The sequence below is a fragment of the Sus scrofa genome, chromosome 6 (assembly GCF_000003025.6).
Source record: "Sus scrofa isolate TJ Tabasco breed Duroc chromosome 6, Sscrofa11.1, whole genome shotgun sequence".
NCBI classification, from domain to species: Eukaryota; Metazoa; Chordata; class Mammalia; order Artiodactyla; family Suidae; genus Sus; species Sus scrofa.
The window spans coordinates 85,102,476-85,114,868 of record NC_010448.4 but is presented as its reverse complement, the minus strand read 5'-3'; the positions used below and the strand labels follow the sequence as shown (position 1 = coordinate 85,114,868).

At 41.4% G+C, this 12,393-nt stretch overlaps 1 protein-coding gene across 2 annotated transcripts in view; it reads left to right on the top strand.

Annotated features, from left to right (window-relative positions):
- The window catches only part of EYA3 (EYA transcriptional coactivator and phosphatase 3), a 90,448-nt gene that overhangs the window by 70,988 nt on the left and 7,067 nt on the right, over positions 1-12,393 (top strand). For both annotated transcript variants that reach the window (XM_021095661.1, XM_005653379.3), the window contains 3 exons: positions 3,106-3,266; positions 6,132-6,246; positions 7,487-7,608. In XM_021095661.1, the coding sequence (XP_020951320.1) occupies positions 3,106-3,266; positions 6,132-6,246; positions 7,487-7,608 (398 nt within the window). The remainder of the gene's footprint in view (positions 1-3,105; positions 3,267-6,131; positions 6,247-7,486; positions 7,609-12,393) is intronic.

The following is a 12,393-nucleotide window of genomic DNA, read 5'->3' as shown; positions in this document are numbered from 1 at the left end:
GTTAATGATGGCATGCAGTGTGAGAAGGTAACAGTAGAAAATGTGATAGAACACAGAGAAGGAAGCAGTTCTGATGGCTATGGGGAGCAGGGGGAGCCAACATTGGAGTGGCTTTCTCAGCACAGTGAAATTTGAGTACAACTTTAAAGAATGGGTAGCCTGTTGCAATGAGAAAAAAAGCATTCCAAAGTAAAGGATATCCTGGTTTTTCTCTGGCCAGATTTTCAGTCAGGAAAAGTGTGCTTCCGTATTGCTTAGTTTTATTTTCTTGTTGTTTATTTTTTGGCCATGCCCACAGCACCTGAAAGTTCCCAGGCCAGGGATCAAAACCACCCCACAGCAGCAACCTGAGCTGCTACAGTGACACCACCAGATCCTTAACCCACTGTGCCACAAGGAAATACCTCAAATTGGTCAGTTTTAGATAAAAACAAGCATTAGGGATTTCACCAAGGAAATTAATTGGGGGGATCTGATGGTGTCAGGAATGACCCTATGGAAGACAATGACCTTGAACATTTATATCACAGTGGACACTAAACCAATGAGGTTTCAGTGGCAAAGTGCTTGCCCAGTCTCCTCCTTTCTCTCTTGGCCACTGTATTTTGGCTCAGGAGTCTTAGCTAAGAATAATCTAAAAATTTATCTACGTTATATTTAAAGACCTTTAGAAAAATATTATCACATCCTTTCATATTAATTTGTTTTGATGTTTATCCCTTTTCATAGGAAAAATGTTTTTCCATGTGTCTACCCTAAAATTGTTTCTTCTGTGAATTCTCAAATCTGGAGCAGAACTGGACAGTCAGTCAGTAAGGATGTACCCCTGTGGTGCTGAGAAGGAGGAAAGGGTGCACTTTGGGAGCAGCCTCCGGTGGTGCATGTTGTGTCTTGCACAGCTGCAGAGGTCACATTCTTTTTTGTTTGTTTGTTTGTTTTTGGTTTTTTGGGGTTTTTTTTTTTGTCTTTTTGCCGTTTCTTGGGCCGCTCCCAAGGCATATGGAGGTTCCCAGGCCAAGGGTCCAATCGGAGCCGTAGCCACCGGCCTATGCCAGAGCCATAGCAACACAGGATCCGAGCCACATCTGCAACCCACACCACAGCTCACGGCAACGCCGGATCGTCAACCCGCTGAGCAAGGCTAGGGACTGAACCTGCAACATCATGGTTCTTAGTCGGATTTGTTAACCACTGCACCACAACGGGAACTCCGAAGGTCTCGTTCTTAAGAGACCTTAGGGGCCTTCTTAGGAAGAAGCCTGGTCTGAAGCAGATTTCCATCTACTCTGAACCCTAGGGTTTTTTGGGGGTTTTTTTTGTTTGTTTGTTTTCTTTGATACATATGGCTAACAAGTAATTACCTATCTTAAGTCTTGGCAGCTTTATTTTCTTAAATATAGAATTTCACACTTATTGAACTCCATTTTGACTTTTGTTTTATTTTATTTTTAGTCTTTTTGTCTTTCCTATGGCCGCACCTGAAGTATATGGAGATTCCCAGGCTAGGGGTCTAATTGGAGCTGTAGCCACTGGCCTATACCAGAGCCACAGCAACGCTGGATCCAAGCCATATCTGTGACCAACACCACAGCTCACGGCAACGCCAGATCCTTAACCCAATGAGCAAGGCCAGGGATCGAACCCGCAACCTCATGGTTCCTAGTCAGATTCATTAACCACTGAGCCATGATGGGAACTCCCATTTTGACTCTTGATTGAGCCAGGTTGTTTATAATTCTGTCAGTCATTTTAAAATCTCTACTTTGGGAGTTCCCTTGATGGCAGAACAGATTAAGGACCTGTTGTTGTCACTGCTTTGGCATGGGTTTGATCCCTGGCCCCAGAACTTCCACATGCCACAGGCATGGCCAAAAATAAATAAATTAGAAATAAATAAATAGGAGTTCCTGTCGTGGCGCACTGGAAATGAATCTGACTAGGAACCATGAGGTTGCGGGTTCAATCCCTAGCCTCATTCAGTGGGTTAAGGATCCAGTGCTGCTGTGAGCTATGGTGTAGGTCACAGACACGGCTCAGATCTGGCATTGCTGTGGCCGGCAGCAACAGCTCCGATTAAACCCCTAGCCAGGGAACCTCCATATGCCACGGTGAGGCCCTAAAAAAGACAAAAGACAAAAAAATTAAATTAAAAAATAATAAAATCTCTGCTTAGGAAGTATTCATCCCTCCCAGACATTTTTTTTCTATTAGTCATCACCTATATAACAAGGTACCCCCCCCAAACTTAGTAGATTCAAACAATTACCATTTATCATCTCACTTTTGTTAGATCAGAATCTTGAAAGTGACTTGGGTAGGTAGTTCTTAATCAGAGCCTCTGAGATTGAAAGCTGAAGGTAATTGGAGCTAAAAATCATCTGCAGGCTTTATCGGGGCTGGAGGACCTGCTTCCAGCTTCTCCATGTGGCTGATAACAGGAGGTCTCCGTCCTCACTGTGTTTGCAGCTTGAGTGTTGTAGTGTGACTGCTGACTTCTTTTAGAGCTAGTGCTGCAAGAGAAGCCCGGTCTCTGGAGTCTGACACCATCGCTTCCACCACATTCTGTTTACATTCAAATACAGTCTCTACCCAAAGGGAGCAGAATTAGAAGAGAGGACTATTAAAGAATTTGTGGGCATATTTAATAGCCACTACAGTGACCCATGGACTTAATAAACTAGCCAACAGATCACTGAAGGAAAACATTCCCATTTTCTTACTCTTAGTAGAATTTGAGGTTAGTTCCTTCCGTTATCTTTTCACATTCCTCCTTTTTACATAGCTGCAATCGTGTGTGTGTGTGTACACAAAAATTTTATATTCAGGGTTTTTTTCACTGTAAGATTTTTCTGTCATTAGTGAAAAGATACCAACCTCTAGGGGATGCTAGTGCTTGAGCTGGTCCTGCCTCTCTTTCCCTCCCTCTCCATTCTTTGTTTACGAGAAGAACCAGGGGTGAGATGGAAGACATGCAATGGTTAAGGCAGAAGATTCTCAAAACCTTGATGTCAGATACCAGCAACAGGACAGAGAATCCCAAATGGCATTCAGCCAAAAACTCCATGTGGCGTAGATTTTAATTGTCATCATTCTCTCTCTCTGCAGCAACTACAGTTTCTCAACAGATGGTTTCAGTGGCTCAGGAGGCAGTGGCAGCCATGGTTCTTCCGTGGGTGTCCAGGGAGGTGTGGACTGGATGAGGAAATTGGCTTTCCGTTACCGAAAAGTGAGAGAAATCTATGATAAGCATAAAAGCAACGTGGGTGGTAAGTGTGGCATACAACCAGTCTCATTTTCTGTTTTGTTCTGATTCCCTGTTTTCTTTTCCAGGGATTTCTTAGAACTCTGTGACTTATGAATTTGTACCACAGTAACATTGGAACTCTGTATTTTAAAAAGGAGAGGCTTGGTTGAAGCCCTTTGGGGAGGAAGCTCTGCATTTCTCATGGGTTTCTGTTAGCATAACTTCACAAAGTCCTCTTGTTCTTTTTGGGCAGATGCCTTTTTAAAGGAAATGTGTTCCATAGATTATGTTTGATGATGTGTTTTGTTCTGGAGTCACAGTTACTGTTCATAATATTTAATAGGTTGCCAAATTTTTTTCTTTTTCTTTTGAAAAAGGGCTGCATCCATGGCAAATGGAGATTCCCAGGCTAGGGGTCCAATCAGAGCTGTAGCTGCTAGCCTGCACCACAGCCACAGCAATGAGGGCTGCAAGCTGCATCTGCGACCTACACCACAGCTCACTGTAACGCCGGATCCATAACCCACTGAGCGAGGCCAGGGATCGAACCTGCATCCTCATGGATACTAGTCAGATATGTTTCCCCTGAGCCGTGACGGGAACTCTAAGTTGCCATATTTTTTGAGAAATTTATATACCATGAGGACAAGTCAGGTAGAACTAGTGATTAGGTTTAAAGTGGATGGAAAAATAGGTCCAGGAGTATAGGTTGGCAGTATCCATGCACTGTGATTTGAAGGCCTTGGAGATTTTTTCTGCCAAGAAATATCTCAAATGTTAGGTGCTACTCTGCCTAAAACTCTTGTTATTTAGAATTAATTAATTAGCCATAGACTTTGCAGATTGGAAAAGATGTTAGAGAACTAATCTAAACCCTTTATTTTGCATTTGAGAAAATTGAAGGTCCCAAACTCTTAGTCCAGTTCATGCTACATTCATGTAATTCCTTTTTTAGCGATCTACTCTTGTGAGAAAATATTGACAGCTGTGAACCATTACCCTCAAAAACTTACACACAAAATGTTGCATCATGTTTCAGGGATTCCATAGTCTGTCTAGAGTGTATGAGAGCCTTCCTGCCTACCATTACCACTACGGTATGGTGCAGAAAGTAAAAATAGGGCTTCAAAGATGAGTTTGGTACAGTCTTGTTACAGCCCTCCAATACCAGTGAAAATGATAGGCATCTGGGCCTTGGGAATCTAATTTACTTTTTTCAGATTCCCCTTTTTATTGCTTTTTTTTTTACTCATAATTCAGAGCCAGTACTTTTTATTTTGACAGCTCCAAGTCTTTTTTGCTTTTCCTCTCACAGACATTAGCCTTTCTTTTGTTGGTTTTTATATACAGTCTAAATGTCTGGTCTTTTCTCTGCCCAGTGAGTGTCTGGACCAGGTTTCTTGACAAAAGTGATATTGGAGTGTTCCCCTTGTGGTGCAGTGGAAACGAATCCGACTAGGAACCATAAGGTTGCAGGTTCAATCCCTGGCCTCACTCAGTGGGTTACAGATCAGGCATTGCTTTGAGCTGTGGTGTAGGTTGCAGACTGAGCTCGGATCCTGTGTGGCTGTGGCTGTGCCGTAGGCCAGTGGCTACAGCTCTGATTAGACCCCTAGCCTGGGAACCTCCATATGTCATGGGTACAGCCCTAAAAAAACAAGCAAAAAAAAAGAGAGAGAGAGTGATATCTAACCCTCCATGAGAATCCCCCAAGCCTACCCTGGGGGAACATATTAAAAGTAATGTCCACCTAAGAAGCACATCATATTATTAGTTAAGTATTTGTCATGTGTGCTTATGTATATGTCAGACATGATAAATGGATACTGGTTTGGTTTTTGTTTTATCAGAAATGTTGAGTCATCTAATTCTGGGCGTGCGTTGTGAAACCATCAATTTGAAAACAAACATATACAGTTCTACTCATAGAAATGACTCTTGTTTTTATAGCGTATTGGTAGTAGAATATAGGATTTCTCTTTTTGCCTCCATTACAGAAAATTCGGAGCCTTATTTATTTATTTATTTATTTTTGTCTTTTTGCCTTTTCTAGGGCCGCTTCCTTGGCATATGGAGGTTCCCAGGCTAGGGGTCTAATCGGAGCTGTAGCCACCGGTCTACGGCACAGCCACAGCCACACAGGATCCGAGCCAAGTCTGCAACCTACACCACAACTCACGGCAACGCCAGATCCTTAACCCACTGAGCAAGGCCAGGGATGGAACCCGCAACCACATGGTTCCTAGTCGAATTCGTTAACCATTGCGCCACGACGGGAATTCCCAGAGCCATATTTATTATTTAAATATTATAACTCTCTGGTAACATGCTCCATTAGATGAATTCCTTTATGTTTGTGCTTAATTATATGATCTTACAACAGTGTTTCAGTCTCTTATCAGCTGGAGTTGTTTGAGAAGTACAGCACAAATAAATGACATTCAGAGAGTGTCAACCTGGAACCTCAGGTTCACAAGTTCTAAAGGGGGTGAAAGCACAGTCCTCAGTGTCTGATAGTGCAGAGACTTCTGAGAACACTAGCTGGGTGTGGATATTTAAGCAGCCCCGTTTCCTCCCTGGACTTTGGTTTCTTTAGAGAGACATTGGAATTGCTGTAGAAAGAGCTTGTTTTGTGTCAGAACCTAATCGCAAGGTTTCTGTCCGCTGATTTCGTTGGTGTGGTTCTACCCCCCTCACAGAATGTTCTGATGAAAAAAATCAGAAAGGTATTTTGAGTAGGCAGCTCTGGGGTTTTACCAAGGAGAGAGATGTATTAGTGTACATCAGTTACTCACCACTATTTCTAAATTGAATTTAGAAGTTGCATCCTTGATGCCAGCAAGGACGTGTTGTTAGATAATGAATGTGTCTACTTTTATTCCTAAAGGTCTCCTCAGTCCACAGAGAAAGGAAGCACTGCAGAGACTAAGAGCAGAAATTGAAGTTTTAACAGATTCCTGGTTAGGAACTGCGTTAAAGTCCTTACTTCTCATCCAGTCCAGGTATGGAAATTATTCTTTTAGGTCTTATCCTCTCAGGGATATGCTCTCTCTTGCCTCAGTCCAGGGTAGGTCATTCCCTAATAAAACAGGGACAGGGTGAGAGGAGTTCAGATGATGCTGGGAAGTATTAGGTTAGGGAGGCAGGGTCATTTTACTCATACTGGCACACCTTACAGTTTTGAAAGCCTTTTTCTTTTCTCTTACTTTTTGCTCACAAAATTATACCCAGTGACCCAGAATCTCCAGCCCAGGAAGTGGGTGGGCCTGGTGACATCAAAGAATACATGTAGGAGACATACCACAATTATCCTGAGTATTGGAAGCTCTAACGAAATGTACCTAAACCTACTCAGGAAGGCAGGATTCAAAAGAAAAGGGAGTATATCAAGCAAATTAAGGAGAGGAGTTCCCATCGAGGCTCAGTGGAAATGAATCTGACTAGCATCCATGAGGATGCAGGTTCAATCCCTGGCCCTGCTCGGTGGGTTAAGGATCTGGCATTGCTGTGAGCTGTGCTGTAGGTCTCAGACACAGCCTGGATCTGGCATTGCTATGGCTCTGGGGTAGGCCGGTAGCTACAGCTTCGACTCAGCCTCTGGCCTGGGAACCTCCATATGCTACAGGTACAGCCCTAAAAAGACAAAAATTAAAAAAAAAAAAAAGGCGAATTAAGGAGTTTTTAGCTTGAAGCTTAGAATGAGAAATACATACCCTTATTCATCCCTCCCTTGAAGCAGGAATTCCAGATTCACTACCTAGTACAGTAAATTGACACCATGGGGTAGATATCTGTGAAAGTAAAGGATTTGTGAAAACCGATGTGTATTCTAGAATTTACATTGCTATTGTGTGAAGATCGGAGAGGACTTAAATCATATCTCATTTAATGGCTGAGTTACACTCAGATGAAATGGCACTGTAACCAAAAGCCCTGCTTGCTTTCTAGAGTGTGCTATTAATGATGTGGATTGGTGGTATTTGCTAACAATGCAGTGAGCTAGAATGGTCAGAAGGGAAGTGAGCTGAAGAATCAAGTTGCTGCTCTGTGTCCATTGTAAAATCTGTCCTTTAATATAATCAGAGCAATGACTGAACATTGGCACAGAACATATCGTACCAGGCACTTTGAGGCTAGTTTTTCACATGTTAGATCCTACAGAGAAGACCTGTTGGAATTCTTGTTCCCAGGTTGGTTTGATTTCACCTTTTTTCTTTTATTTTCCCTCTTTCTCCCTTCTAGAAAGAATTGTGTGAATGTGCTGATCACTACAACCCAGCTGGTTCCAGCCCTGGCCAAGGTTCTTCTGTACGGACTAGGAGAAATATTTCCTATTGAAAACATCTACAGTGCTACCAAAATTGGTGTGGTTTCTATTGTATTTCTTGTCACTGGCCTTAGCAATGATACTTCCTTCTTAGGATGTGCTTAGTATTTACCAGTCCCCCTGTTAGACACTTTGTGTTATCTGTAATCCTCACAGCACTCTTCCTCTGATACTCCCCATGAGCTAGTTCAGCTCAGCAGTTTTGTAGCTTGTTCAGGACTTCACAGCTGGCAAGTTAATAAATAGGATTTAAATCTAGGCCTGTTGGACTTAAAATTGGTCATACTCTTTTCTTTTACAATATTTAAAAGAACATAATATCTAATTTAGAAATCTACTTTTGCCTTGTTTCAGTTTTTTCTTTCAGAGAGAGCACTGCAGTCTAGTGTAATCAAAAAGCACTAGATTGAAAATCAAGGACTAAGCTGTATACTTAAAAATGGTTAAATCCCTCACACCCATTAGGATGGCTGTTATCCAGAAAGAAAGGAAAAAATCAAGTGTTGGTGAGGATATGGAGAATTTGGAGCCCTTTTGGACTTCTGGTGGTATTGTAAAGTGTACAACTACTGTGGAAAACAGTGACACAGTTCCTCAAAAAGTTAAAAAATAGAACTATCATATGATCTAGCAATCTCATTTCTGGGTGAATATCCAAAAGAGTTGGAAAAAAGAGAGAGAGCAGATCTCAAAGAAATATTTGCATGCTTATGTTCACAGCAGCATTATTCACAATAGGTAAGAGGTGGAAACAACCCAGATGTCTATCAGATGAATAGATAAACAAAATGTGGTCTATATGTACAGTAGGATATAATTCAACCTTAAAAGGGAAGGAAGTCCTGTCATGTGCTACCACGTGTAGGAACCTCAAAGACGTTATACTAAGCGAAGTAAGCCAATCACAAAAAGACAGAAGTTCCCGGGTGGCCTATCAAAATTAAGGATCTGGCATTGTCACTGCTATGGCACGGGTTCTGTCCTTGACCTGGGAACTTTTGCATGCTGCAGGTGCAGCCAAGGAGGGAAAAAAAAATACTGTATGTTTGCACATATATAAGGTACCTAGAGAAGTCAAATTCATAGAAACAGAAAGTAGAATGATGGTTGACAGGAGCTTGGGAGGGGAAATACCGCATTGTTGCTTAATGGGTAGGGAATTTCAGTTTTGCAGAATGAAAAGTTTTGGAGAACTCTTGCACAACAATGTGAATTTACCTAATATTACTGAAACATACATTTTAATATGGTTAGGATGGTAAATTTTTTTTTTTTTCTAATTTTCATTTTCCCACTGTACAGCAAGGGGGTCAGGTTATCCTTACATGTAAGGATGGTAAATTTTATGTTGTGTTTTTTACCGCAATTTTTGAAAATAAAGAAACAAAACTAAGGACTAAGATAGATTCCTAATTCCTCTGCATATTAGCTCTTAGGGAAATTACAGCATCTCCCAAGCCTCAGTTTTCTCATGTAAAAATGAGAAGCTACCAGAGAGGTTTTAAAAATCAAATGAGATTGTGTATGTAAAGATAATTTTTATCCCCTAAAAATGTATTCAGTACTAAGGGTATGAAATAGTAGGTACTTAATAAATATTTGCTGAATTGATTAATTAATTGGCACTAGGTTTATACAACTTATTCCACTAATAAGGCGGCAGAACATCTCCCTCTAATCCACAGTGCTCTACGTGGTCTAGAAGAAGAAAAATATGACAACCATCTCCTTGCCCCTCCAGACCCTTTAGTCTGTGCCTGCAGTTCCTGCTTCCCTATTATGACAAAGGAGAGGGTTCTAGTTTGAAAATGAACTGTGGTTATTCATTTGTTAATCTACTAAATTAAAAGTATCAGGAGTTCCCGTTGTGGCGCAGCAGAAACGAATCCGACTAGGAACCATGAGGCTGTGGGTTCGATCCCTGGCCTCGCTCAGTGGGTTAAGGATCCGGCATTGTCGTGAACTGTGGTGTGGGTCGCAGACTCGGCTCAGATCCTGCGTGGCTGTGGCCTAGGCCGGCAGCTGCAGCTCCAATTTGACCCCTAGCCTGGGAATCTCCATATGCTGTGGGTGCGGCCCTAGAAAAGACAAAAAAAAAACTGTCAGGTATTCCCAAGGCACTAGGAATATAGCAGTAACAAAATCCTCTATCCTTATGGAACTTTACCTTCAGTCAAGTGGTGTTATGATAATTGGGCCATCCATATGGAAGAAAATGCAGAATTGTATTCCTTCTTTATCCTATTTGCAAAAATAAATTCCAGGTGGATAAACAATTTAAGATGAAATGCAAAATTTTAATTTTTAGAAGAAAATATAGGAAAATATAGGAAAATGTCTTAAAGTAATGGGGATCTCATTTAAGAGACTCCTAAAATAGTATTGAAAACAAAAACTGATCTGGAGTTCCTGTTGTGGCACAGAGGAAATGAATCTGACTAGCATCCATGAGGATATGGGTTCAATCCCTGGCCTCACTTAGTGGGTCAGAGATCTGGCATTGCTGTGAGCTGTGCTGTAAGTCACAGACGTGGCTCGGATCCTGCATCGATGTGGCTGTGGTGTAGCTCCAATTTGACCCCTAGTCTGGGAACTTCCATATGCTGCAGGTGAGGCCATAAAAAGACCAAAAAAAGAATTGCAGTTCTCTGTGGTCTGGACATGAAAGAAAATTCTCAAAATCATTTCTGAAAATGTCAGAAATGTTTCTGACAGAAGAAACCCAGGAACCTAATATTCTCCAAAGGTGTGATTGATCTTGCCAGTTATAGCTTTAATTGTTTGACATTTGGTAAGCTGACTAGTCATTGGCTCATCCTTTTGAACATCTCCAGGATTGTTTTGAAAGTATAAAATGGAAGAAGTATTATATTGGAATTATTATAAATTATAAAATGGAAAAAGTGTATTTACCAACTATGTTGGCATTATTTTTTCATGTAGCTACCTCTTTACTCTGAGCTGTTAATAACTCTGTCAGTCTCTTAATCCTTTTAGAAGAGACATTCCTAGTTGTTTTTCATCCTTGACCATTGCAGCCCAGGGCAATGAAAACATCTCTGTGTCTCTGTCCTCTAAATATGAGACATTCCCTTTGTTAGGTCTTAGGAGAAAATTCTAAAATCCTACTGACTGGAGTTCCTGCTGTGGCGCAGTGGGTTAAGGATCCGGTGTTATCTCTGTGGCAACGTAGGTTTGGTCCCGGCTAGGTGCAGTGGGTTAAGGATCTGGCATTGTCGCAACTATGGCGTAGGTTGAAGCTGCTGCTCGGATTCAGTCCCTGGCCTGGGAACTTCCACATGCCATGGGTGCGTGCCGCCCACCCCCTAAATCCTACTGACTAACACATTTTTCCTGTAGATCATAAATTAGACTGCAGGTCTGGCAGAAGTTGGCTTAGGTTGTACGGATGTAACAGTTAGAATGCAATTAGACAAAACCCTTTAACACTTAGTAAGAACATACTAAGAATTCGTTATTTGTTGAATTATTTAATGTTTAAATTGAGGCTCAAAACGTGGACTAAAGTCATCCCCTGAATCATCCCCATGAAATTAATGTGTATTTACTTAGCAAACATCAGTTGAATGCCTGATGTGAATGTAAGGCATGACAACACTGTTGTCCCCCAATGAAAGGGATCTAAGTGTACCAAAGCCAAACCTTGTATTAAGAGTGGGAGACTGAAGCCCCAAGTGAACCAGCATCTGGTCCAGGTTTGAGGTGCCACCTGGGCTAGGGATGTCATAAACTTGCAGTTGCTCAGATGTACCAGCCAGGCCTTCTGAGTGTGCATATATAGGTTCTTGTCCATTATGATGTAGTCATCTTAGATTTGTGTATTTGTATATTTATATGTTTCTTACAGAAGTTTTCCAGCAGATGGTAGTCAAATGCTTGAGGAAGAGGCACTTTTTCTTATTCACACAGGAACTCTTGTGCTAAGTCACTGAATCTGGCAAGAAGAAAAGATGAGAAGGTTAATGGAGCAGGATGAAAAAAAGAAGCAAAGTTAGGGCCTTGCTCAGAAGAAAGTGGCAGAAGCAGGGAAATAAAGCATAAGAGATGGTGAAGGAAGAGGAAGAGAAATAATTTCCTTTTTATGGATTTATGCAAATACAGTGTCTTTGCCATAGCAGTATCATCTGTGCATGTTTTAGGTATTGGTTCCAGGTAGGATTTGAATTTGTTACATTGCCGTGCTTCTGAGAACCATCTTCAGTGGACTTAAATCAGCCATTTCCCAAGGTCAGTTTCAGTGATACAGTATCTCAGTTGCAATTACACAGTGTAATAGAAAATTCCAAATGTGACAAATGCTGTTGTCATATTCAGTGGTACTCTGGGGCTCCTCCCCTCCTGAAAGACATAAAACCCAGGCCTAGGACTTTCTGGGAAATGTAGAATTGGAAGGAAATGGCTCTTTGTTCCTTATTACTAACTAGAAATCAGGGGCTTCCACTTCTTTTTTTTTAACTAATAGTTTCCTCTCCAAAAAAAACATCCTTTCATCACAGCGCAATGACCAGAGCCTAGACTTGGAGTCAGGAGCTCAGATTCTAGCTACTAGCTTGTTTGTGATCTGGAACAAGTCACTAATCCTTTGGATCCATTTTCATCTGTTAAAATAGCAGATGGGACCCATCTCACCAGATTATTTTGAGAATTAAGTGAAAGAATAACTTGAAAACTGCCTTGTATGCTGTAAAGTATAGGAGCTGTGGAAGAGGAAGCTGGTGTGCACAGCTCTCATTCTGCTTTTATTGAAACTCCCCACTCTAAGGTCTTAGGGACTTCGCCCTTAGTGTGAAAGTTAAAATAA